Source organism: Ambystoma mexicanum, chromosome 12 (assembly GCF_040938575.1).
Source record: "Ambystoma mexicanum isolate Mex_15411 chromosome 12, UKY_AmexF1_1, whole genome shotgun sequence".
NCBI classification, from domain to species: domain Eukaryota; kingdom Metazoa; phylum Chordata; class Amphibia; order Caudata; family Ambystomatidae; genus Ambystoma; species Ambystoma mexicanum.
In genome coordinates, this window is record NC_090936.1 from 461,588,579 (window position 1) to 461,614,662 (window position 26,084).

The window sequence follows — 26,084 nt, forward strand, 5'->3', positions numbered from 1 at the left end:
CAATAAATATTAAGGCACACCAGCTATTTCCTATGATTTATAAAAAATAAAAACATGTTGGTCAACCACCCCCAACCGAGCGGCGGTCATGGGGAGCCCAGGTGGGGTTCTAATCCCGCCCCAGAGGGAAAATCTGTAACGCAGCATCGCCAGAGCTCCACGACGGCTGTCTCCCATGTGGGCCGACCGTCCCCATGCTCGGCGCACGGTTCAGCGGAGCCCCCAGCGGGGTACCCATCCCTCCCTGGAAGGAATAGCTCTAACGTGGCACAGCCAGAGCTCCAGGGTGGCCGGGGTTGCTGCCTTGCATGTGGTCAGACCAGCCCAGTGGCTGTCCTATGAGCCCCAGCGGGGTCCCCATCGCTCCCCAGAAAGCCAAAGCTGTGTTGTGGCCCAGCCAGAGCTCCAAGATGCCCATATCAAATGACCACCTCCCTAGGGGCGGATTGTCAGGTTATGCTGCCAATTTGCCCCCACAGAGAGCAAAAATTGCATGCCCATCCCTTTTGGGTCCAGAGGGGGAGAGGGCATCTTATCTGCTAAGTGGCTCACTTCCCCTTGCCCCCTAAAAGGAATTCCTGGAGATATATTGGCCATTGCTGCTCCACAGGGGTGGTAAATTGGCGGAAAATAGCACCAATTTTGCCCCTTAAGGGAAGCAGCAAAGATCTGCACCTCTTTGGCGATTCCTGGGAGAGCAGGCACAGGGCCAGCCCCCTGCTACCCCAAGTTCGCCAATCTGTATACACTGGTATGTGTTGCCTTCCTTGGGGGCAAACCGTTGCAAAACAGCACCCATCTGCCCCCAAAGAAGTCAAAACAACATTGTGCCATCTTTGTGGCAGTTTTCACCCAGAAAAATCCTTTCTCTGGTGGACTAGTGCCCCTTGGTGCTTCCCAGGATGGCAAAATGAGGCCAGAACCCCAAGCCCCCCCCCCCCTGCCCCGGGAAGCAGCCAGGATTTGCCCCTCCTTGGGGGGGGCTAAAGGGGGGTTTCTTGAGGGGGCTAGCGGACAGGGTCAGTCCGCTGATGCCCCCAAGTGGCCCACTATATGTGGAGTGTAATGTTGTTTTGCCTTCCTTGGGGGCAAATGAGTGCAAAACAGCACCAATTTGCCCCCAAAGATGGCAAAACAATATTATGCCATCTTTCTGGCATTTTGGGGGGAGGAGGTGGGTGGGATGACTGTTTACCCTGGAGGGGCCCCACACCCCCAAAATCAATTCTCTGGTGGTCTAGTAGTGATTGCTAGTCGAGGATTGAATGATCCATGACCAGCAATGCCCTTGCTTTTTGTTAGAAAGGGGGAGTCTCTTCTTTCCAGCGAGCCCTCACTCAAGGAAATCGGTCTAAAAATGCCCGAGCAGCACCCAAAAGTGTGTCTGCTATATTTACATGCTAAAGCCTTTCTGCTTCAGCATGTAAATATCACTTCCTGATGACGTTGGCACACGAAGCGTGCGCCAATGTAATCACGGCTGCTCCCCGATCCTGGGGCACGGAAGGGTAAGTCTTCCCCTTTACGGCTCGGGGGTCAGGAAGCTTGCTGCTGCTCTTGGGAATTGGGGGTGCTCCACCCCCGGCCCCCCAAAAGGTACGTATTGCTATGGACGAACTATCTCGTCCTCTGCACCGCGTTAGCAATGCAGAGGACGAGATGGCTCATTCTCCGTACTAAATGGGTTAAAAGGATCCATAAGAACACATTGAAAACAAGACTGACTGTCAATGGGATCTTGGACAAGTGATTCCTGATGAATCCTGACAAAGTATTTGGAGGCAAGCAAATAAGGCTTTGCAAAGCACAACTGTCAGAGGGTGCATATAAAATGAATCCTAGTTTGTACCTTAATCTACATTGTCCTAATAAAACTGCCCCTTGTGTCAGCTGTGTGTTGGAGAGGCTGCAGGGCTTTGGCGTAATCTTTTTTTCATGTGTCGTTGGAGTATCCTAATTCCCCATCCTATTAGGGGGGAGGTGGGGAAGTATTGGGGAAGCATAACTAACTTTAGTAGTCCTATACACTGCTTGGTCGTCTTGTTGGAGGATAGTGATGATCAATGGTGGCCCTCTTAATGCACCTCCTAAATTCAGAAATTGTCATAGCGTTGGAAGCCTAAAGATGACCCTATGATACAAATTTGGTGGGCTAAGGGGCTGAACTCTGTTAATCCACAAACCCTTGGCACCTCATCTAGAAGCGTGTGGGTATAAACAAGAAAGCCGTCAATTAAGAGGCAGCTGAAATAGGCCAACAATACTTGAAATATATCTGAGTGTTGGACACAGAAGGCTGATGGTGAACGTGGTTGGGATCACCATTGGCATCTCCCTCTGGAAATTAAAGGCTGCCAATTTCTAAATTTCCATCATCTGTGCCTCAGACATAGCAATTTTATCAAGAACAGGAGCACTGGCACCCCCACCAGCCAACCTCCCCCCATGGCCATAGACACTTGCTGGAAGCACAACAGCTGTTTATTGGTGTGAGCCAAGCCCTTCTCCCCCACAGCCAGAAGAGAGAAGAGGAAATTAGCAACACAGTCCGCACCTTCACCAAAACAATCTGCTACAACCCGGTCACCTGTGGCCTTTGTGCCATTATCTGGCTGAAATAGAGGCAATATGGTGGAGCACAGTACCATCATTTCACCTACACTTCCCATTTGCAAGCTTGTGATCTGGCCCCTACAGGATGTCCACGAGATAGGAGGTGGTGGCACAGTATAAGGGGGCCAAGTGGAAACCGGTATTCTCAAGGTTGGTAGGATGGTGGCCTTTAGCACTAGTAAGTTACTAATGAAGTTAAGCGTGTGCTGATTCACCAGGAAGCGATTGTGGAGGCTCTCACTGATAGTTTCATATTAAAGAATGGGCCTTTAAGGATATTCAGGGAGTGGGGGGGAATACGGTTGCTGACCCTAATAACAATTCTCCCCCCAACCCACTTCCAATTGAGGCTGGCAGCTTCAGAGCCCAGATCATTATCCTTAACCTGCTTGGCTAGATTAGCCAGAGGTAAATCTCATGCTAGACTGCCACACTATCAACTTTGCCTGCAAGTTTGCAGATCTGATGGACTGACAGATGATCTGGCAAGAAACTTGACGAGAGCGGCAAGAACCTTAAGTCCAGCGGCACTGTCATTGTGGAGAAGATTCTGGGCAAATAAACCCATTTGTGTGGAGTTTCTCCAGCTATCCTCAACTTGTTCATTTCAATGTCGTCATTAAAGCATTTGACTGCCACTGCTACCAAAGTCACCAAATCTACATTGAAGGCCTGTAAGAAGTAGCATCAGCCACACCCATATGCCATGATAGCAGTGGATACCCAGAATCCTCCGTCTCGGATCGTTAGCTACTTACTTTGATCAGCCACTGGTTCCTGATCATTGGTGCCAACACAATTTCTCCAGCATGGAGTCTTGCATGGATATACATGCTCATGATTATTCCCTATCATTAGGCCTGGAATCCTCAATAAAATGTAAAGCAGTTTAGCTTTAAGCTAAAACCCGCTCATGTCCTGTATAGCCTATCTGTGTCCTTTTGGTCATATTGCCCCTAGCCAATGACACTCATCCTCCTAAGCTCCACCCCTGGTGGCCATCTTCAGATTTGGCTAATTTTTAAGAAATTCTTTCTCTTCAAGTCAACAGTCACGCAGCAACTACCGGCAGCGCGGACCAGTTGTCGGTGAAGATATTCAATCCATCGTCGAATCTTCAGCTCATAGCGCTACAGGTCCAGGCTTGGGCCTGCATTTCGACCATGGTGGATGCCACAAAGGAAAACCTCTTGCGGGCCTGTTTTTAGGTTTGAGTCTCACCTGTGGTTTACTGGCAGTCTTGCTCTTCGTATCGGGCAAATAAGGATGGTCCTAACTGGCTGCCAGGACTCCCTAAGGTGAGACAGAGTAGACCGGCTGCCAGAGAAGCCAGTCCACCAAGGACCAAAAACCTGCACTGGAAAAAACCTTTTCCGTAGGCTGGATGAGTTGTAGAATCGGGTCTGATGAAGCTTGGGTCCTGAGCAATGCAGGTGATGGCAGAGAACTCTGAGGGCTCAAAGTAAGAGCGTGGTAGGGCCGGGTGTAAAGAAAAGCAGGATGGAACGTAACAGCAGGAAGACGCAGCAGGTAAGGCTGAACAGGCGATCACGGAAGAATCGGAGGGAAGAGGAGGCAGAGAAAGGGGGAAGAATGCAGCAGCTCCAATGGAAGGCAGAATGAACAGGGGAAGGCAGCGACAATTGCGTAGAGAAACAAACTAGTGTCTACAAGGCAAGGAGCATGCATTGTTTCCCGTACTTGTTCGTGCAGTCAGTGGCTCCTCCTCCAATTTGCGTGTGACGTGCAAGTAGCATGGCAGCAATCTTGGGATTGGCGCGTAAATGGTGCAGTATAAAGCCAGAGGCCATAGAAAGGTTGGCAAGAACATTTGTTCGCTGAGGAAGCGGCCAGCTACGGGTTTCATTCCAATGATACCACAGGATGTCTGGACGTAACACCTGTGAAAACTGCGGCCTGAAGAATATCTTCGAGTATCAGCACGTCAAGTGCATTTACTGTCTTCATCCCAACCGCAACATGGACGTCATCCCAACCGAACATGGACGTCTGTTCATTTTGTCAACCCTTTTCGTTGAAGACACGAAAGGACCGCCATCAGAGGTTGGTGGCTTGGATCGAGGAAGGGAAGCCCTCCGACGTGGCCTCCGGGCATAGTCCTGCCTCTTTGAGGGCCGGCTGCTCCAAACCGCGTACTCCTTCTAGTAAGACGAGGTTGAGGTCCTTTGAGGATGCATCCCTGGCAAAGATCAAAAAGAAGTCAAAATCATATGCTCCATCGTCTTCCTTGTCAACTGTCTCTGTGGCTGCGGGGCCCAGTTCGCAGAATGGCCGGTCTCCATCACTGACTCTACTGGCAGGTGGGTTGCCTTCATCCATGAGGAAATTGCAGTGTTCGGCGACCAAGCACAAGTCGTCATCGAATAGCATGTCATCTAAGGACCCATCACCGGCTCCACCGTCATCGGCGCGAATCTTGTCCACAAGCTCATCCATTAAGACCTACGCTCTGTCGATTGATAGCCCCGACGACCTAGTCTATGAAGTCAAGTCCTCCTTCAACGGCTGCTCCACTGAAAGGTTCGTCAACAACCATTCCCTTTACCTCTGTGATGGTCATGATGCTCATGGTCTCTCTGCCTTTTAGACCTCTGTCTGTGGTTCCAAAGATGATCCCATAAATGTTGGGTCCTATTCCTGCTGTGCAGGCTCCAGTCGTCGCCTCTTTCCTGAGGGCTCTGATTTTTAGAGGGAGATGCCTCCAGCGCAGGACTTCCTCGCCAGACCCACCAAGGCTGTACCACTCTTTACTCTGACTCCTCTGGTGTCCTACAGAAAGTCACCAGCCACCTACACCAGTTATGAGGAAGAACTGCCAGAGGATTTCTATTCTGATCAGGAAGGGGGACAAGGGGAAACCGACCCCATTCAGCCTGTACCTCATCAGGGTTCACCGACCCACGAACCTTCAGCCGTTTGGCCTTCCAAAGAGCTCAAGCCCGGTACCTGTACCTGCCGTTCCTTCTCCTGCACCAGTGGACATGTCCTTGGACATACTTTCCACCCTGCACACTTTGGTGGCTGAAATCCAGCAGCGATTACCCAATTCTCCTCTCCCTGTGCAGAGTCCGCTAAGACCTCCTCGGCTGACACCACCTCATAGGGTGCTGGTTGCCAGGTGATCTGCCCTCTTTGATGGAGGAGCCAGTTCAAACTGACACCACCGCTGCTCACAGGGATGAGTTTGATGACTACATTCCCGCAGATGGGGGACCTCTGGATGTCGATGCGCCCACCAGGGCCTCTCCCCGGACGAGATTGGCTCTTTCCACTCAATTACATCAAAAGCTGCCAAGCTCTTCAACCTGGTACCAGAAGAGAAGAAAAATGAAGGTTTCCTTTTTGAATGGCGAGAGACCTCCAAAAAGGCCATAGTGTCAGTCCCTTTATTGGATGACATATGGGAGTATATGGGAGTATGGCTTGGCCGTCATGAAGGATCCTAATACCACACCTGCTAAGCGTGATCAGTTGTACCGGGTTCCAGACTCGTCCTCTAGGTGCCTCAGGTCCCAGCCTTCGCTAGACTCTGTCTGCCGCCACCAGAAAGGGGTCCTCCAACCCCTCATTGTTCATGGTGCTTCCAGAGCCAAAGGGCAAGAAGCTCGATCCTGCAGGAAAGCACATCACCACCACAACAATTTCCACAATCCAGGCCACCCACGCTCTCACAATCTTGTCAAGGGACGACAGGGAGCTGTGATGCAAGCTGAGGCACATCCTCGACTTCCTCCATGGCCCTATTCCAGAAGGGAAAGGTGGCTTCCAACCATGCCATCAGCTTCGCTCTTAACATAGATTTGGGCTTCTGCAAGATGGGGAATGGTGTGGCTCTCCGGTGCCAAGGTTGGCTCAAAGCCAGGAATTTCCACACAGATGTGCATGCCAAGGTCATCGACATGCCGTTTGATAGGGACAACCGGGTCGGTAGAGGTCGATGACACTCTCCAGGCCATCAAGACCAACACACAGTGTGTTCTCTAGGAGTCCTGCATCCGAGAAGGCTGTCCATTCTTCTCCCTAAGGGGAGCGTCTCCAGATCGTCCCACGGTTACACCACCCTCTATCGTCAGCCCTCCCATTCCACCACCTAGGAGGCTTATCCAGGACAACCCCGGGCGACGGCAGTGGCACCCAGTGTCGCCGCCCCCCATCCAGGATGCAGATGCCAAAGCAGGACTGAACAGGCCCAGGACCTGCACCCCACTTCTGCACCCCACTTCTGCACTCCAGTGGGAGGCCGACTTTCAAACTTTGCAGATCAGTGGCGAAAGATCTCCACAGACAAATGGGTGCTGGATGTTCTTCAGCAGGGGCACACTTTAGAATTTCAAGAAAGGTGCCCCTACATTCCTCCTGTCCCGTGAAAAGATCTACACATGGCGTTGCTGCTGCTGTAGGTTCAAGTCATGCTATGCAAAGGGGCAATAAAACAGGTCCCTCCACGCCTCCGGGGCTCCGGATTGTACTCCAGATACTTTCTGGTAAGGAAAAGCCAGGAGGGTGGCGGCCAATCCTAGACTTAAGAAGCCTCAACAAGTTTCTCAAATCCCAAAAATTCAGGATGGTCACGTTGCAGCACATGTTCGATAAGCTGGAGGAAGGGGATTTCCTGGCGACGTTTGACTTTGATGACACGCAGTTCCACATCCCCATTCATCACAACCATCAAAGTTCCTGCATTTTGACATTGAGGAGCAGCATGACCTGTTCAAGGCCCTTCTCTTCTGCCTCAAATCAGCCCAGTGGGTATTCACCAAATGCTCAGCCCTGGTGGATTCCTTTGTGGCACAAATGAACTGCCACGTCTACCCTTAACTGTTCGATTGGCTCATACGGTCTCGCTCCCATGCGCTGGCAACCCAGCACACCGCAGAGACATCCAACTTCTGACTTTGCTATAATTCTTGATCAACTATGCAAAGTCCTGCGTGGTGCCATCTCAACGCACTGTACTTGGGTGCCCAATTGAACACAATTTTGTTTCTGGCGACTCCCTCGGAGGAGAGGATGAAGGGCATTTTAGTGGCGGTCTAACGGCTGTCAACAGCATCTGTTGCAACAGTCCGCCCTATCAGGTCTATGCTGGGGATGTCGTCCTGCATCCATGTGGTCCCCTTTTGCAAGCTTCAGATATGACCCCTTCAAGAATTTCTGGATGCCAAGTGGAAACAAGTCACAGGCACATGAACTGATGAGATCATCCTCAATCGGGCATTAGGTCAGGCCCTGCAATGGTGGTCAGTGTGTCAACACCTCTCGTAGGACGCTCCATTTCAAGTCCCTCTATCAGGCTACAGACTCGACAGACACCACTCTGGAGGGTTAGGGAGCCCACATAGGGCACTCAAGCCAGATGTGTCTGGCTTCCTGAAGAAAAGGAATTACACATCAACGTTCTGGAACTGTGGCAGTCTTCTGGGCCCTCAAGCAATTTCAGCCTCCGCTCCAGGGGAAGGTGGTGTGGATCTTTACGGACAACACCACCACCATGTTTTACATCAGGAAACTAGGCGGGACACGCTCCACCGTGCTCTTTCCTGGAGGCACAGTCTCTATGGTTCTTTGTTTCTGGGCCACCCTCCCATTTCACTTAGCGGGCGTCAAGAACTCCCCCATAGACTCTCTCAGCAGGGAGCTGGAGTTCTGCCATGAATGGGAACTCCAGCAGGTGCAATTATTACGCCTCTTCAGCAAGCGAGTCTCCCTCAGATCGACCTCTTCGCAACAGCTGCCAACTCCAATTGTCAAAGGTTTTCTAGCATTTACCCTCAGCCGAGAAGTCTGGGGGATGCCTTCTCCTTCCCTTGGTAGGGCCTCTTGCTGTACGCTTCCCCTCCAATTTCACTGTTGCTACATGTGATAACACACTTGGACGTTGCTACTGCAAGATGATCCTCATTGCTCCAGTGTGGCCGAGACCGATCTGGTACTCAGACCTTCTTAATCTGTCAGTGTCCCGGCCATTAAACTGCCGCCACTTCTCCTGACCTCTCCAGAGAAGTAGGGTCAATCCTGCACCACGACCCAGCATCGCTGAGCCTCAAGGCTTGACTCATGCAGCCTTACTGTTTGGACACTATTCGCTTCCTTTGGCATGCAAGGTCATGGCCAAGGCCAGGGCCCCCTCTATGTTGAATTGCTACAAGCACAAATGGAAGCGATTTACAGTGTGGTGCTGGCCGCGGAAGATTTTACCACTGCAGGTGACTGCTCCACAGCTACTTCCATACCTGCTCTTGCTGGCGAAGGTTGGTCTTGCCCATGCATTGATCAAAGTACACCTGGCCACCATATCCTGGTATATCCGGGCAAGCTCTTTCTGTGATCACACAGGCTCGTCAAGGAGTTTCTCAAAGCCCTCTTCGGGACATTCCCTCTGGTGAAGTCTCCTGACCAGCGTGGGAACTGAACGTACTGCTGTCTAAACTAATGGGGCCTCCATTTGAACCAATGTATCAAACCCCTTTCTGTCCGTTAAGGACTGCTTTCCTTCATGCCAAAGGTTCTGTCTGACTCATTTAATTTATTTGTATATTTATAAAGCGCTGAGGCCCTAGGGCATCAAGGCGCATAACAAACAACCTATAAACAATACACAAACAGAACAACAATCTAACCTAAGCTAACTGACAATCCGGAAACAAAAATAGGCATACAAGGCTAGGAACTTAATTCAAAAGAATTCTTATTTTTGTGGGTGCGAACATGTCCTGAACATTTGAGTCTATTTATAAATGCAGAAAAACTGCTGGACCCACATCCGATAAGAATTCACTCTGTATTCTCTTCAGTACAGCAATTACAGATCTGGTGTCTATGCAGGACTTTCAAATCCTTTTATCTGATGCACATTTGTCCCACTTTGGGATTGAGCCACACTAAGATTTTGGTTTTGAGGGACTCCCTTGACTCCTCTTTGCTGGGCTTAGCCACGTTTGCTAAAATGATATTTGAGTGTAGGGCAAAACTCTTCCCCTTTTTTTTTTGTTTATCACAGTTTTTACAAAAGGGTGTGAGCAAAAGAAAGTGTTTCTTCATTTGATCCTAAACAAATGTTTCTTCATTTGATCCTTTATTGTCATTGCTGTGGTTTGCTTTCCAGGTTGTTGTCAGGTTGTTTCTTCTCTCGTCAAGTTTATGTTCTGGAAGAACTGTCCGACCGCAATTACTGTTTTGGTGTTTTCACCCGACATCAGAATGTTCGACCAGTAATCTTCTTCCGTACACCATCTGTTTTTGAATAGGTGTCCCATATGGGTCATTCTTTTTGAGGCCAGTTCAGGACATGACAGCAAAAGATGCCTCAGGGTTTCCACTGTATCTGTTTTGTTACAGAATCTGCAAAGGTTGTTGGAGGCAGAACCTCTGATGAATAGAATTTCTTTGGTGTGTAAGAGGTTCAGCCTAGCCCTTAGGTATATGTTTCTAATTTGCTTGGTAGGACCTTTTAGCAAGTAGCTCATAGGCTTGTTTTGTTTTTGATGGTTAACCAGTAGGTCCAAGGCCGATTTGTATTTCGCGGCGTCTTCTAGTGTTTTGATCCAGTCCATTTCCTTAACTTTTTTGGCAGTTTTGTTTCGATTACATTCCAATTCTTCCCATGAGCTTCCTATTTCGGCAAGTGTTTCCGTGTTTCTTTGCTCCTAAGTGGAAAAGATGGTATTTGAGCCTTTGTTTAGCTCTTTGTTTAATACCCAAAGATCTCAGAGGATAGTCTGATTTTCCGGTGCAGCATCAGAGTATTTTGATTGACTCTTCCCTTTAGTGAAAGGACATTGATTTCTCTACGAATCGACGCCATTGGTGTTGATTGTGGGAGCATCAAAAGTTTCCTCCAAAATAGGCCTTCCAGTTTTATCCAGATTCTCTCGGGTATCATAGGCATCGCCTCTGCCCCATAGGAAATAGCAAGCACTGCTTTTGCTGTGTAAAAATTAAGAGCTGGTTTCAAGGAGAATTTTAAATTGTACAATGCGGGGGCAGTGGGCACCCTTGCTTTACGCCTCTATGGGTGTTAATCTCCTCTCTTCCCTTTGGGGTCCACAATTCTGGGTATAGATGATTTGACGAATGTCATTTGAGCCAGGGAGGGCCGTTGTAAGCGCAGGCTTCATACAGGTTAACACGGAGGGCAAAATGCCCTCCAAAAGACATCCTATGTTGCACGCACAAAAGACTTTAGAAAGAAGTCTCAGCTCTTTGTCAATTTTGGACCTGTCTTGCATGGGAAGGCCCTGTCTAAGGCTTACATCTCCAGGTGGCTCTCCGGCTGTATCGTGTATTGCCATTGTCTGGCCAACAGACTGCTTCCAGGCCAGCTGAGAGCCCATTCCACCAGAGCCATTGCAGCAATGAAAGCATTTCTCTCTGATGTCCTGCTTGACATCTGCAGGGCTACTACGTGGAGGTCTACCCACACCTTCACAATATGTTACTGTGTCGACTAGGGATTTCAGGGAGGAGTCCTAAATCGTCCAAGCAGTGCTGCGCACCCTGTTTGAGGTGATTCGGTTCCAGGGGTAAGTGTATTGCTTCCATTGAGCCTTCCCACCTCCTGTGGTTGTGTACATGTACTGTCATGCGCATGTGAGTCCATGCAAAACCTCGTGCTGGAGAAGGAACATGTTACTTACCTGGAACTCTTGTTCTCCAGCATGGATCTTGCATGGATTGACATGCAAACCCTCCCGCCTTTCCCTCTCTGGCTCTTCTTGGTTCTTACTGCCACTTTATGTGCGTGACATGCGTGAACAAATCTGAAGATGGCCCCCAGAGGTGGGGCTTAGGAGGGGGAGGGTCATTGGCTGGGGGGGCAGTATGACCCAAAGGACTCTTATAAGCTATAGAGGAGACAAGCAGTTATTTTAGCTTAAAACTAAACTGCTTTAATTTTCAACGAGGATCCCCAGACCAACAACGGGGTATATTCATGAGCATGTGAATCCATGCAAAACTCATGCTGGAGAACAAGAGTTACAGCTAAGTTAATTGTTCTGTCCTCTTTAGGAAAGGGTGCTAGGAATTAGGGGATTGCTCTCCTATGTTCTCATATTTGTTGACTTACATTCTTGTTATTCCCATCTGTGATTAAATATCAGCATCTCGGGGGTTGTGGGGGGTGGCTGGGGGGATGGTACCCAGTGTGTTTTGACTTTGCTGTTAAATTTAAAGGTTGAATACGCATTAATAATACTGATCACTTTGAATCAAGTTTTTTAAGGCCCAACTCCACCTCCCAACTCCACCTATTTTACATTTCTGACTTTGCCAAGACTTTTCTCTTACCTTTACCTTGTTAAGGCAAGTTAGACATATTATCCAGTTTTGTGAAACCCTGCATGGAGCTAACTTGGAAGTATTTGTTACTTTTAATCGTCTTTGGATCCTAAACTAGTAGTGGGACTCTTGTGCCACATTATTGACCGGTATCACCCTCTGATTTTAATCTAGTGTAATCCAAGACTGCTGCCCGAATAAATTCAAATTTACAATGTGCTTCTGTTGCAGTTTAATATCCCTGCACATTTGCCTTAATCCCACTGCTAGTGAAGCCAACCTACAATGTTCTACAGTCGCAGTTTATCATCACTACACATTTGCCTTAGTATCCCTGCAAAGCTTGTGTGGCCTCTTTAAGACATCATTAATTCAAGCGCCTACTGAATTCCATGCCCTTGTATTTTGGATTGATAACATTTTAATGTTCACTTGTTGAATTGCAACGTTCATTAAAGGAATTGGTTCTTGTTGCATTTGCAACTGTTGGATAAAACTACTAATTTAATTTTAATTTTATTACAGCTACAGACTATACAGCTACAGACATTTTGCCCCTCCTACAACGCCATGCAGCACTGATGTTTGTGACAGTGACTACACCCCAAGCCGCCGGGTCACAATGCCAGGGACCAAAGGCTATACTAGTGACCTGAACTATGACTCTGAGCCAGTGCCACCGCCACCTACTCCACGGAGCCAGTATCTTTCTGCTGAAGAGAACTATGAAAGCTGCCCTCCATCCCCCTATACTGAGCGCAGCTACGCTCACCACTTGTACCCTCCTCCACCCTCACCATGTACAGACTCTTCATGAGCCCCCTTCTCTCAGCCTTCTTCTGCACACACCTGTAAATATAAATTGTTTATAGTGGGTGGGAGAGGATTTGGGCGGTGTCTGAGCTGAAAGTGCCATGTATAGTTTTCAGAACTGCATGCTGTTCTTTGATGCGCTTGTTTTCTTTACCCCATGCAGTTGTACAATCTCATTGCTCACAGACTCACTGTAAAAGGGCATTCTATGCTAGAAAGTCTGTTCTGGTCAGCGAGTCTTAAAAAACACAATCGCTCATTGAAATAATGCCCTTTGGACTGATGTTTTCTGTGTACTTTTCCCTCGAGGGGGTGGTGTATGCATGGAAGAGGTTTCTCTCTTGGGCATTTTTGGGACAATCTTAACATTTGTACTGTTATGCTAAACCACAGTGGAGGAACTGTCTTTGTACAGCTGATAACGGCACAAGTTTCCTAATATACTATGTTGTCATTGACTGGGCAATGGGTTTGTCTTTTGGAGCATTGTTGTGCAGTTTTATACACTTTTAAGATTTGGTTCCAACTCATTAGCGTTAGGGTTTAGAAAGCATAGCGCTTAGTTTGAAATGTATGCAAGTTGAGCGTCAATCCGAGGGGGTGGGGGGGCGGGTCAGGGAGTACTCAATTCTCTTGATTTATTTGTACAGAAGAAAAAGGGTTATTTATATATTTTCATAACAGCACCTGCTGCTTGTGCCATACACATTTTTTGTATAAAAAGATAGCAATTTGTACAAAGTGTTTATTTTTGCAAATTGAGATGCAAAAGGTGCCTTAGTCCAGCAACATGATCAACTGCACGCGAAACAGAAGGGACGGGAGCACACTTCACTGTGCAGCACAGTCCGGTGTGGAGTTTAATGATACCAAAAAGGAACAAACACTGATGCTGTCAAAATTAAAGAACATCTGCAAGCTAATTTCTTTTAGCCTAGTTTTGGTCAGACATATTAAACAGAAGGGCTTTGTCCTCTTCATTCTTACAGAAATGGTACGCAATACCTACCAGGCAAGGACTCGTTTTTTTTGCAGTGGACTATTTTTTTTAGCTCTGCAGTCCTCACTTGAGTGCCAAATAATCAAGTTTGCCTTTCACTGTTTGTGATTTCAAGACCTCAAAACCTTCATCATAATTTTGAACGATTGGATCCCGCATGTAAACCACCTACAGTGGTGTACGGAGACTTTAAGTCTTTCTTTTTTTAATTAGCTTCTGTGCTTGTTTTAGTTAATAATGTAGCAAACCAGGGATGTGGTGTGTTGCGCTGAAAATTGTCATGACCAGTGACCATGCTAATGGCAACACCTTTCCCCAGAGTGGAAGTTTTTTCTTGTGGTTTGGTTTAGAACAGGTTTGAGGATTAGAATGATTGTTTTTATGGGCCTGAACAACTGGAACAATCTGACTGTGCTGATGAACACTGTAATTGAGATCAATGATTACATTGTTTAATGTCTTCTTGCAAGTTTTGAGGGTCAGACATAGCTGTGTATCAAATACTCCAATCCTAAAACTGTGGCTAAAAATGGCTTCGGTGCCCACTTTTACAAGAGGAAATATGCTCTTTAAAGTGTATTATGTGTTTGTAACTACATGTATTGTAGATAAAATATTTATGAATTTTAAATTTAACCATGTATGAACACTAAATGAACTATGTATGTTTGCGCTATGTTCAGTATATACTTTATTATCACATTATAAGAATAATTTTATATAACCCCAGAATCCCACCAAGAAAAACCTAATGGTTGTTAGAACAATTGATTGAATCCAGGCTCCCTTTTCATTCACCCCACAAAACCCTCCACCATTCTGACAAATGATAATTCAAAATATCTAGTCTGTTTCAATTTCTTCAAAAACCCTTACATTTTCATTCTTTGAGTTGCCGAACTCCTCCAAATTGTATTTGATCAATATCTTGTACGCCTGTATTATGTTTGTATTTTGAGATATGTGGTTTTAAAGGAGCAGGCCAGAAGACCTGCTTATAGGAATTTGGTTTTGGGTATATCGAAAGAAATTTCTGGAGAAAAAATGTTCATCCCTTTTCTGGCAAATCAGTGTTTTTTTTAAACATTTCTAATTGGTCGGCAGTAGGAAACGAGGTCTTTAATTTCGATGTTTGTTTTTGATTCTAATGAAGAGAATGGGACTGAGTCGCCTAATTTAGTTGTTTCTGGGAGATCTCTTGTAACTCATGTTGATGACTCAGACGTTCGGCAAGGCAACTTAATACGCCAATCCATTGCGTTGTTTTTTTTTTTAAACATTGAAGTAATCGCCAGTTGAACCTTCGAGAACAGCAACAGGCTTGTATAGTTAACTTATTTCATCCCAAAAGTGAACCATCTAATTTGCATTCATAGGGACAAGTTTTACTGTGAATCTAGTCAACTGTTTTTACAAAACACAAGATTGTGGCTGCAGAGTCTGGTTACAAAGTATTAATATTAGGCACTATTAGAGGAAGCACATTCTTGAATTTGGAACTGTTTCACTGCACTTCAGAGCTGAACTATGTGCTTCTTTTGGTGCAAAGTATGGGGCATCAGAAAGATTTATGGTACCATCACTCCCAAACACTGCAAAAACTTTTTTGGGGTGAAGAAACGTTGTTCTTGAAGGAACAGCAAGTGATTACTTTTATGTGTACAGAAAATGGAAGTGCCCCTTTAAGGAGTCCGTCTGTGCTCAAACCCACCAACTTGACACCAACTGCTGACAAGCAAGCCAACCCTTAATGCATATCAAATTCACTGCTTTGGTCATTGTTTTTTCATCTGTTAAAACTTATAGTATGAGATGATGGTTGTCTAAGTAGTGTTTTTTTATTTTCCTAAATTTGTCTGAATTGGAAATGGACATTTGAGTACTTGTAAACTTTGCAGGTGGAAGGATATTTTGTCACCGATTTCAGGCAGTATGCTTAAGCTGAATTTGTCTGCCTGAAAGGTCATGCAAGTAATGTTGAAGCTGCATTTTCAGGGGACGTTTCTATAGTTCATGAAATTTAGATGGAAAAAATACTTCCCATTCTTCATGGGACTATTGGAATTAAGGCATGTTGTTTTCTATCTTGCGCTCTTTGACCTTGATTAAAGGGGGGCTGCTGGTTAAAACGGTTGTTGCAAAATGAGCACTTTCTGATTTTTAAATTACAGAAAATGAGTCTTGATGTTACTTTAATGGTTACACTAGATATTACTGTTAGAATTTTTAAGTATTTATATTTCCCAGATCTAGCAGATTCAACTGCATCTGGGCGCAGGTGACCAAGGGAAGACTCCAGGTTTCGACAAAAAAACATTACCTGAATATGATCAAGAAGAATAAGGTGTCCCTATGGTTTATTTGAACAGTTACGTTTTTAGTGATTTACAGAATTGTATTAAATTCATCATATCCTTCAGCTGTCGAGGCGAAGAGTTCCATGATCTAGAGCCATACGCTGGGAAGTGCAGTCTCTCCTAGAGACACGACGAGAGAGGGGAATTACCAGCAACATTTTGTCTGACGACCGCAGTAGTCGACTTGGTTGATACTAATTCAATTTCACTGCGATGTATGTGGGAGCAAGATTATGTAGTCTTCTAAAATAGCATTTTATTTAGGTACTTTAGAGATTAGTCTGAGATTAGTTGGACTGCAGTATTCTAGGCTCCCTGCAACCTATTCAGTTGTGTCTTTGGAATGCCTGCTAACTAACTTTTGCACGTCTGATGATGATTCAGTAACATGCAAATTATTACCATACCAAAATAATATCCCCACAGATACTTTTCTAGTTTATTTCCAAGTTGGTGATTTTAAGATTGGATGATATACAATTATATTTTCCAAATGGATGCTCGAGTTATTGTTGGTGTCTTCCCTTAGGCTTTTCTTTGCGTTTGTTAACTTACTAATTTTTTGGAAGGGTGTCTTTATTGACATGCTATTGTTTCATGAATTTGCTTGTATCCCTTCGTTTTGCTACTTTAAGTCTCTTTGGCCTCTTGGAAGGCATGCTTTGATTAGCTGAAAACCCTGTTGTCAAACACTATTTAAAAATAACACTGCAGCAGAGGAAAATGTAATTGTATGGAGTCATTGTTTTAAGTATGTATTCTATCAGTTTTGTCAAATAGTGTAACTCTAGTGGATTGACACAGTACACAAAATATCTGAAGTGTTGCTTCTTAGTGTTCAGAAATCTAATTCCCAGTTAAAAAATAGGGTTGACATTTGTTTCTAAAAGAACTCGAGCAGTAATGTGTGAAATTGCAGTCATTCAGAGACCAATAAATTACTCATTTAGGTTTCTAGTTTATATCCGCTAAACTGATATTTCAAATATATTTTGTACACCACTTCAACTCCTTAATGCCTAACACCTCTGAATTCATCCCTCACTGGTTCTGTCTGCAGGATTATAACAGAGAAGCCTGTTAGTTTGAAAATAAGGTACCACTATGCTGTACCACCTTTGGCACATCTTAGTGCCTCGCCCATCCATTCTTTCAGCGGACAGGTGCGTCCTGTGACATGCAGCACTGCTTTTTTCAGTGTTGTATTTTAAAGTGAGATTTAACTTCTTGTTTAATGGATCTTTAGATATGCTACTGTGCCAAGGCGTTGAGTGTAGTGCAGGGTTTGTGAGGGAGTTCTCTTAGTAGGCCTGCCTTAATTTTTAAGTAAGTCTTCATCGGCTCTTGCTGCCCTCTGTGTGCAAATTGCTTGCGGGTTGTCCCATGCAGTAAATGCATCGCAACACTTTGCTCGCTGCGCAGTCTCACTCAACCTGCCTCTTGGTCAAGGGATCTGCCCCCTTCCTCCAGCTACTACATATGGGGAATTCCCCTCACCCTTTACCCTCTTGTCCCAGCGCAATGGTCACCTCATCCCTTGCCTCATTCATACAGTGTGGCTCTGCTTCCTTCTCTGCTGCTCCTCATTGTCGTTGCTTTGGTGCCATGCCCCCCCATAATGCATTGTACATGCCCCACCCGCTGACTCCCTGCCTGCCTCCTGTACACACACCCTCCCTGCACCTCTCCCCACTGCATGGTTCTTTGCCATGCTGCAACTTGCTTTGCCGGGGGGGCGATGGCTTACATGTGGACTAGTACTCATTTCTGCCTGGCAGCGGAAGCAGTGAATGACTGATATTGTGTATTGGATGACTTGTTCCATCACACTATCAAGTTTTCATTATCACACAGATCTGAGATCTATTAATATTATTTCAAATCCTGCAAAATGCATTGTTCTTATTCCAAGCACCAAGTATAAGAGAGAGTTAAAATTGGAGTTCACTCAACCTTGGAGTATGGGTATGATTCTTGTAGCTTGTTTGATACTGAGCTCACTGTTGCCGGAATAGTTTTGGCACCCTAATGAGAGTATCTGTAGTTGTAGCCACAGTCTACCCCTTTGTTTGATACTGTCTCTTTGGAATCATCCTTCTAGATTGGCTCTTAAGATAATGTCCTGCATCAGCCATGGAGCAGAGGGGTGGGGAGTGGCTTCTCCCCTCCAGTATCTTTCAGTGCCTCAATCAGTGAAACCTTGACACATGTCTGCCTTTTTGTCTGATTTTACGCACATTGAAAATCCCTGTTGCCTCTCTGGAGGAGTACCTTGCTTCAAATGCAATTGGATCTGTATTTGGATGCATCCAGATTTGTTTCAAAATAAAAGATTGCCTTCAGGCACTGGCTTATTTAACACATATGTGTTTCTATCATGCACACATTACAGAAAACGTTAGTCAGGTTATGTTCTTGACATTCCGCAATCAATTATTTCCTCCAAGTATGTGTTCCTGTCTGTTTCGACTTACTGCAAAAAACAGGCTCAGAATGGCATAGATTTTTACATTTTGTTTTGGAAGGCAATTGGCAGAATATTTAGCCACATTTAGTCATTCGTTATCGAACAGGAACCCCAAGTACTCCAGCTCATTCGCTTGCTTTGTACAGCATAGCGACCTCAGGCAGGTTCACTTCAGGTCTAGAAAAGTGTTAGCCGCTGATTAGAATTCAAATGTGCCTAGCACTCCCCCTTTAAAGTTTACCTACTAGCCTTTTTTTAAAAACGTATATGGTCCTCAAATGTATTTAATCCAACAAACACATCTTTCTCCCATTCTCAGAAATTGGTCCATCCTGCCCTCAATCACAAATGATCCATCAGAATATGGGTGACATGGGAACAGTCTTTGCACTGAATGGGAAATTTATTTTTGGGCTTTGTCAATATATTGGAGATGCAAGCCACTTTTCTCTCAATTATTTAGGGAAACGCCTTTTTGGATCAATCGAGACTGTCGGGTCAGTACATTTAGTGGAAAAGCAATTGAGAACCCATTTCCATCTTCCCCTTTCCACAGACCATGGTATTTTGTGACTGGATCTTACACTGTGTGCAGTGGGTATTGAATGTGGACACAAGAATGTTTATCAGGTTCCGACTTTACCCTAACAAGTTAGTTGAACGCCATCATTGCCCAAAAAGGTCCTCGGCATATCCTTGTATGACACTAGAAGAAACTCCATCTTTTCCATGTGGTGCCCATCTAGGAAGTCAAATTAATTCTAGAGTAATGCTTTATTTCGCAGGTGATCAGGTTATCAGCAATGGCTTTCTTAACCTCTTCATTCACAGTGTAAAACTGGGAAGTTAAATTTGAGTAAACAGTTTTGCCCTGACTTGATCATGTCAGTTCTTGAACACTCCCTTATCCATTAACACGGTCTAATCCATGATGGAAGCAAATGTGTGCTCTTGCTGTTGAGAATACCAAATCATAAGACAGCTGTACATGTGTGGAGGAGGGGCAATGTTGTTTTGTTTCTTATTCTGGCTGGTGGTCTTTTTGTACTAGGATTCTTGAGAAGTGGGTTATATGAAGGACCATATTTTTTTACAGTTCATATTTTTCCCTTTTAAAGGGGTTGTTGGTGGGTGTAGTAATCTTTAACACAGCATGTGCAATAACAGCAGCATTTTCTAAGTAGGCATGTTGAAAACGGCACCACAACGCCAATTTCTATTTGAGTAACAGACAAGTACAGGTTCCCTTTGAATAGAATGAGATATTAAAATCTTTTATTCCATCTTTGTAATATTTTGGTTAATTTCCAATAAGTTTGATAAATTAGCATCTATTGAAAATCCCATTGGGACATTTTGAAAGTTCAAGATCACAAATGCAACTCTGTCTACTTCTCTGATTGATCTTAGTGCATCAGATTGAAAACCAGTGGTATTGCAACACACCAACATCTGCTATATCAGCATTCTGTAGTTCACTAGTGTTGAAACAGTTTTGGTCCGCTTTAGCGGCATAAGCGTTGGAGGAAGATATGCAGTGGTTCTAGAAGTACATTTACACACTGTATACTTGTCTCCCTTCCTAAAGACATTTGTATTCCTACCACTTGCGTACACCGCAACTTTGATCAGCCTGCCATAGGTAATCGGTACCACTGTGTGTCTATATCCAAGCAGTTTACAGATGTATTATAGATTTACTGTGCACTGCATTGTTTCGCAGAGGATGTACAAAGTGCACTAATGAATGACTTCGAAAGTATGTTCAAAACTATGCTTGGCCATGTACGAGGAAGGCCTAGGAGCTGCCAGAGCTCCTCCTGCCTCATTTGTAAGTGAAGGATCTGCTGCTGTTTTAGAACTTTTGTTTTTACATTTATATTTAAAGCTTTAATCACTATTGTCATTGTCTGAACAAACAACTGTATTGTCTTGTTTACATCCGCCAATGTACCACGTTACTTTGTAAGGATGTTTCTATCAAATGGCCAACATTTGGTCAGCCGTAGCCACTTGCCCCTAGTGCTATAGTGTTTTGTGTAAAATAAATGTTTTATTTGTAAGCTTTGTATAAATCTCCTTGTACAAAAACATGTCCATTAATACTGTAATTGGAACTGTAACAAATGTTGATTTTTATAATAAAACCAATTTTAAAACCATTCATTATTCATTTCTATTCAGTTCACTATGTCCTTGCAATATTGCATACTCCTGAGTATTTGAAGATGCATTCTTATTCTCTGCCAAATTTCTGATCTCAATCACAGAATTTTTTTCATCATGTAATCTGTTGTAAATTCATACTGTTATCCAACTGTCTATTGGTTGCATGTGGAATAGATCAAGTGGGCGTTAACTGGAGGGCATCTGTAATCCTATCCCAGCTAGGAAGTTAACTGGGGCACATCCGTGCCCTGCCATTTCGGTTCTAGGCTATTCTCTATCATCGCTGGATTAACTATAAATGAGGAATGGATCAAAAGCCAACTTATGGTCTTCCACTCTTTTCAGTCCTATATATAGAACATTTTCCTATTTAATGTTACCGAAGGCAGTGCTCTAGTAACCCACAGCTAAGCTCACATGCTTGATTGCATGGCTTTGCCCCTTTCTGTGATTGCATCACGTCCAGTTGGACTAAGGCAATCTTGCTTTCTCTGCCAAGAATAATTCATTTGCTCTGCCTCCCTTGGATAAATCAAATTTTGTATTTACAAATCTATTTTATATGATGGCCATTTTCATTACTTTTATCCTGATGATTAGGCTTCTTCAGGTATTTGAAGCAAATCTTCTTCCTGGGGTAATTAAATATGATTTAGTACATCAGGGAGATTTATGCAGCTTTCAGATGTGTCCCTATACCTATGAAGGAATCTACCATGTTGAGAGCAATGGGACAAAAGCTCTGGTCCCCATGTACAGTTGGGTGCACAGCATCGTTTAGCATCACAATTCACTTTTTTGTTTAAAGCACGGGCGTAGCTCAGGAACAGCAGAACGCTGTTCTGAGTGTGGGTGGCCAGCATTTGGTCTGGCATCTTTTAACAGTAGTGCAGTACTCTGAGGTCTGTGCTTCGTATATGCATGGATTGGATATAGACCTTGGTCATGTGTTGTTGAAACAGCTATGTTTTGAGAGGCTTCAACTGCCTGCACGTCTCCCCTCTTGCGCAGCTACTGAAGCTCCCCACAACGATCCCGGAAGCTTTTCCATTCCTCTGCCAGTCATTTGCAATCAAGGGACCCTCACACACAACTCCTGTACCTCTAAATCTCTGCTGTTCCTGGTGTCCTGGATGGCATACCTTCACTGGAGCCTTCCCTTCACAATCGCACAAGCAGACCATGCCTTTTTTCCACTATTGCACACACTATCTCCTGAGCAGTATTGGTAACTTACTTCTTGGTACCATAGTGAGATTAACAACTGTTTCAAAAAGATCAAGCAAGTGACTAAGCACACAGTTTTAACTTTCGTACTTGAAATTGCATATTATGCCAAGGTGATCACAACATTTACTAGCTATGCTATCTTATGTCCAGCATATACGTTTAGCCATATTAGCCAATATAGTCATTTAAACCGTAGTTTATTTCAATTGGAATCTAAATGGTGATGTCTTGACTCATTAATATTTATCAGATTGTGTGACTAGATACAATGAATGTACATGTGGAGCACAGGCCCAAATCAGGCACAGGTATTACTCCTGATAAAGCGAAAAAAGGAACAAAATGGATTTGTTGGACAAGTGTGATGGAAACCAGTTTACAGAATAAAGTATTTATTGCTGCCAAAAACAAGATCATGACCACTTTAAATATGTAGCCTGAACTAGACAGGGTAGTGGAGGCTTTGTCCCAGCTAATAAGGAGTTGGCAAACCTTTTTTAGACCTTCTCAGGCAAGATTAAACATAGGAAAAGGAGTAAAACCCGGTTATCAACTCTGCAAACACAAAAGGAAATTGCTATTGGCAGTTTTGAACTGTTGTCCTGATACTGCAGTTATCAGGAAAAGACGGATGGACTGCAAAAGGGAACTCTGGAAAAGAGGGATGGAGATAACAGATGAGAGGTGGGCCAAATTGTGCGAGGCGGCTGGCAAATAAGATGGTAGAGATTTTTGGAATATAGTGACTAAGAATTCAATTGAGTTGGATCTCAACCAACATTTAGCCCACAAGATTCATATCTCTGAACAGCAATGAATCGATAATTTGCAGTCCCTCTATTTGCATAGAGGTTCTCCCCGAGCTGACTTACATGTTCAAGTAGTGGAGGATCGACTTAATACAATGACATTGGAGGAGACATACTCTTATGTCCTATCATCTTTCCTTCATCCTTGTGGGCGTCCCCCAACATGGGAACGGTATCAGAACCTTTGGCTGCAAAAAATAAGGAGAAGGTAGGTCCTTGGTTCACCAAAGCCCCCCCAGCACAGAGACTCCTTCCTGGGTCCACTAGCTGGGAAAGGGTACCTTGGACTCGGGTACAAGCAGCAAACCCTAGGCTGTTAAGGCTACCGGCTCCCAAGCCCAGGGGTTTCTCCGGTTCCAGGCGGCATCCCCTTACAACTACCAGAACCCCACCTGAGTGCTCACAGCCTACTGGAGTCATCTCCAAATACATGTCACAAGGTGATGGTCCGACTATCGGCCCGAGGCCTACTGGAGCCGCCTCTGCGGTGGATGCTTCTGTGTCTGGTTCGGGGCGCAAACAGTCCTTGACTATTTCGGACCTGGCACAGGGTTCTGACCTTCGCGCCCTCCCACGCAGGGCATGGAAAAGGCGCCAAGATGGCAGACGAGCACATGGCAGAGCCTGCACGGCTGGCGACCATCTTAGATTCAGATTCCAGGTCTCAAGCAGGCCCACCACCTTCAGATTTCGCAGCACAAGGCAGATCCAGTACTCTGCCTTCAGGGAGCAGAGTCAGGCTCCAGGGGTGGTCTCCCCAGGGGTACATCTGCCTCCCAACCATTTGGCTATCCCTCCCAGATTCCTCTGCGCTTCGACCAGGGCAGGATTCCCAGCATCACAGAGGGGCATCCGCCCTGTTGTGACCCTGCATCCTGTGAGGATCGCTTTTTTTGAGTGCTTCCTCCTCATGCGCTCCCCTCCGATGTTGGGGCTCCTCAAGGACCTCATCAATAAAGTAGTCCTGCAGGTCGTGCCTCCAAGGCCTCCTCCCCTGGGCCCTTCTTCAGTCCCACCGGGGGTTCCAGTACTGCAGCCTGTTCCCTCTGCTGCCAAAGTCCTGCCAGGACCTCAGTCTTCCAGCGCCACTGGTGCCACCAATGCCATCCCCTCCTCGGTTAACACAAAACAAAGAGTCCTGAACAGGGATGTCATTTAGGCCTCGTCAGGGGTCGCAACTGTGACCCCTGAGGTGTCCCTTGCTAACCCTACATTTTTTTAAAAAAAGTTTTAAAATGTTTTTAAATATAAGCTCCCGGGCTGGCTGTGGCCAGTGCCATGTTGCTCTTTGTTTCTGGAGTGACTGGCTTTCTTGTTCAGGCCTCTTAAAAAAACAGAGTTTCACTAGTGTAGCACATTGAGTAGTGACCCTAAATATGAATGAATAGGAATAACAAATAATTTGTCTTTCTGAAATTCTATACAATAATTGCTGGACTCCTTAAAGGTTTATTTCAGGCACACTTCAGGGGGTTTTTCACTGATTTAGTCTGTTCTTAAACACCTCAACTCAGCCTTTCATCCTTCTGAGGTCGATAAATGAGTACCAACACTGGTTGGATGATATTGTTTGTAAACTTGTTCTATATAAAGCGCTTAAGCGTAATAATAACACATAAATATCAGTTGGCCTTGGATGACTTCTTGCATTCACAGTAATTTGGTAATATGGGCCTATACACACTGATACTAACAATACATATGGTGTTCCATTCTTGTCTGAATTGTATATCACATTATAGCGATATCGTAACCATATATTTTGTTGTGTACGTAGGAACAATGCTATGTGATGCCCCTTCCTGTTTTATCAATGGGCCAAAGGTCATGTTCCTTCGCTTCCCGTGATGTCACTTTGGGGTTGGGTCAAATGGCATTGCTTCCTGTGATGTCATCAGGCATCAAGGGTCATGTGATGTCCCTTCCACTACCCCTGGCATTTTGGTGAAATGGCATCCCTGCTCGTGAACACAAATTAATTTTTTCAACGCCAAGGGTTAATAACCATTATGCATTTGAGCACCGGCTGTGGTCAAGAGACCATCAACACAATCTATTTGTTTATTTAGACATAATAATATTACAATGCAAATGTATTAGACAGAGAGCTGTTCCTCTGTAGATAAACCGTGTCTGACATAACACACAACTGAATGGCCAAAGCATACATACACAATCTCACCACATATGGCACATATCCTAAACTCATCTAATACAAATAAAACCCAATAGATCAAACCATCAACAATTGGGCATAATCAACACACTGGTGATGCTGCAAGTTATAACCCAGCACCAATATAATTAAACTTGTGTGCCACTACTTTCTCGAATGTGCAGACACTACAGTTTGTGATATCTGCGTAATTATCATTGTTACAGTACAAAAACATTTGTTTCAACAATTCGTCTTCTTTAAAGGATTTTTTTAAAAAAACGAAATTAGTCCATCCAACAGTTGCGAACTATAGTTTCGGCTATATGGGTCTATATTGCTTCTCACGACCCAGCCCACCTTGGGGCACGTCACCTTCCAGGGTCAAGGGTAACAAATGTGTAACCCACAGTATTCTATCTCCACCTCGTCTGGGCTTAGTTGCTGGGCTGTAATGTAAATAGATGCAGTCAGCCAAGCATATCATATGGCTCGTCCCCTCAGGGACTACTTACTGGTGTTCATAATTTATAGTTTTCATTTTAGTACGTGCTCCTGCTCGGGACATAGTCAGTGGGAAATATGATCGCCCATGCTCCCACCACCGTGTGGACCATCCCGAATGTAGACCACTATGTGGTCGGTGCTCCTATCGCACTCCATGCTGTTCATGCATCCCACACCCTCAACAGGCCATCACTGTAGAGAACAACATCCAAATGAAAAGCAATGTGGCTAAGGAATTCCTTAGCCCAACAAGTGACTGTGTAGCCCCGTTTGGGCAGACAAGTAAGGAGAGACTGGACCCCAACTTTGGGGAACACACTGTGGGTGATTAGGTGTGTTGAGTCTGCATCATTGAAAAACCATTTAGACCTTATCATTCCGAAAAATGCATAATTACTATATACTTGGAGAATGGCTTTTACCCCCATTGTAGCCTTTCATATAACATTCTTAGCCATCCCAATGGAGAATTCTTTGTTTACATTTTGCCCATGCTGTAATTCTAAGTTACCTTAGAAGATCGCGCACCGCGTCTGTGACAGTAGGGGACCACACCGACTTTCGATGTAAGGCCTGTAGACGCTTCAAGCCGAAAACTTTAAACAAGCGTTGTACTAAAAGGTGGGCAGCTGACGCTATGCAGGTGGAAAAGAAATTGGGCAAA

At 45.0% G+C, this 26,084-nt stretch overlaps 1 protein-coding gene and 1 pseudogene across 1 annotated transcript in view; both read left to right on the top strand.

Annotated features, from left to right (window-relative positions):
* LRP6 (LDL receptor related protein 6) overlaps positions 1-20,712 on the top strand; it is a 1,542,295-nt gene extending 1,521,583 nt beyond the window's left edge. The window contains exon 23 of the mRNA XM_069628714.1: positions 12,439-20,712. Within this exon, the coding sequence (XP_069484815.1) occupies positions 12,439-12,730 (292 nt within the window). The 3' untranslated portion in view covers positions 12,731-20,712. The remainder of the gene's footprint in view (positions 1-12,438) is intronic.
* Positions 2,300-3,175, top strand: LOC138513138 (elongation factor 1-alpha, oocyte form-like; annotated as a pseudogene).
* Positions 20,713-26,084: the final 5,372 nt, after the last annotated feature.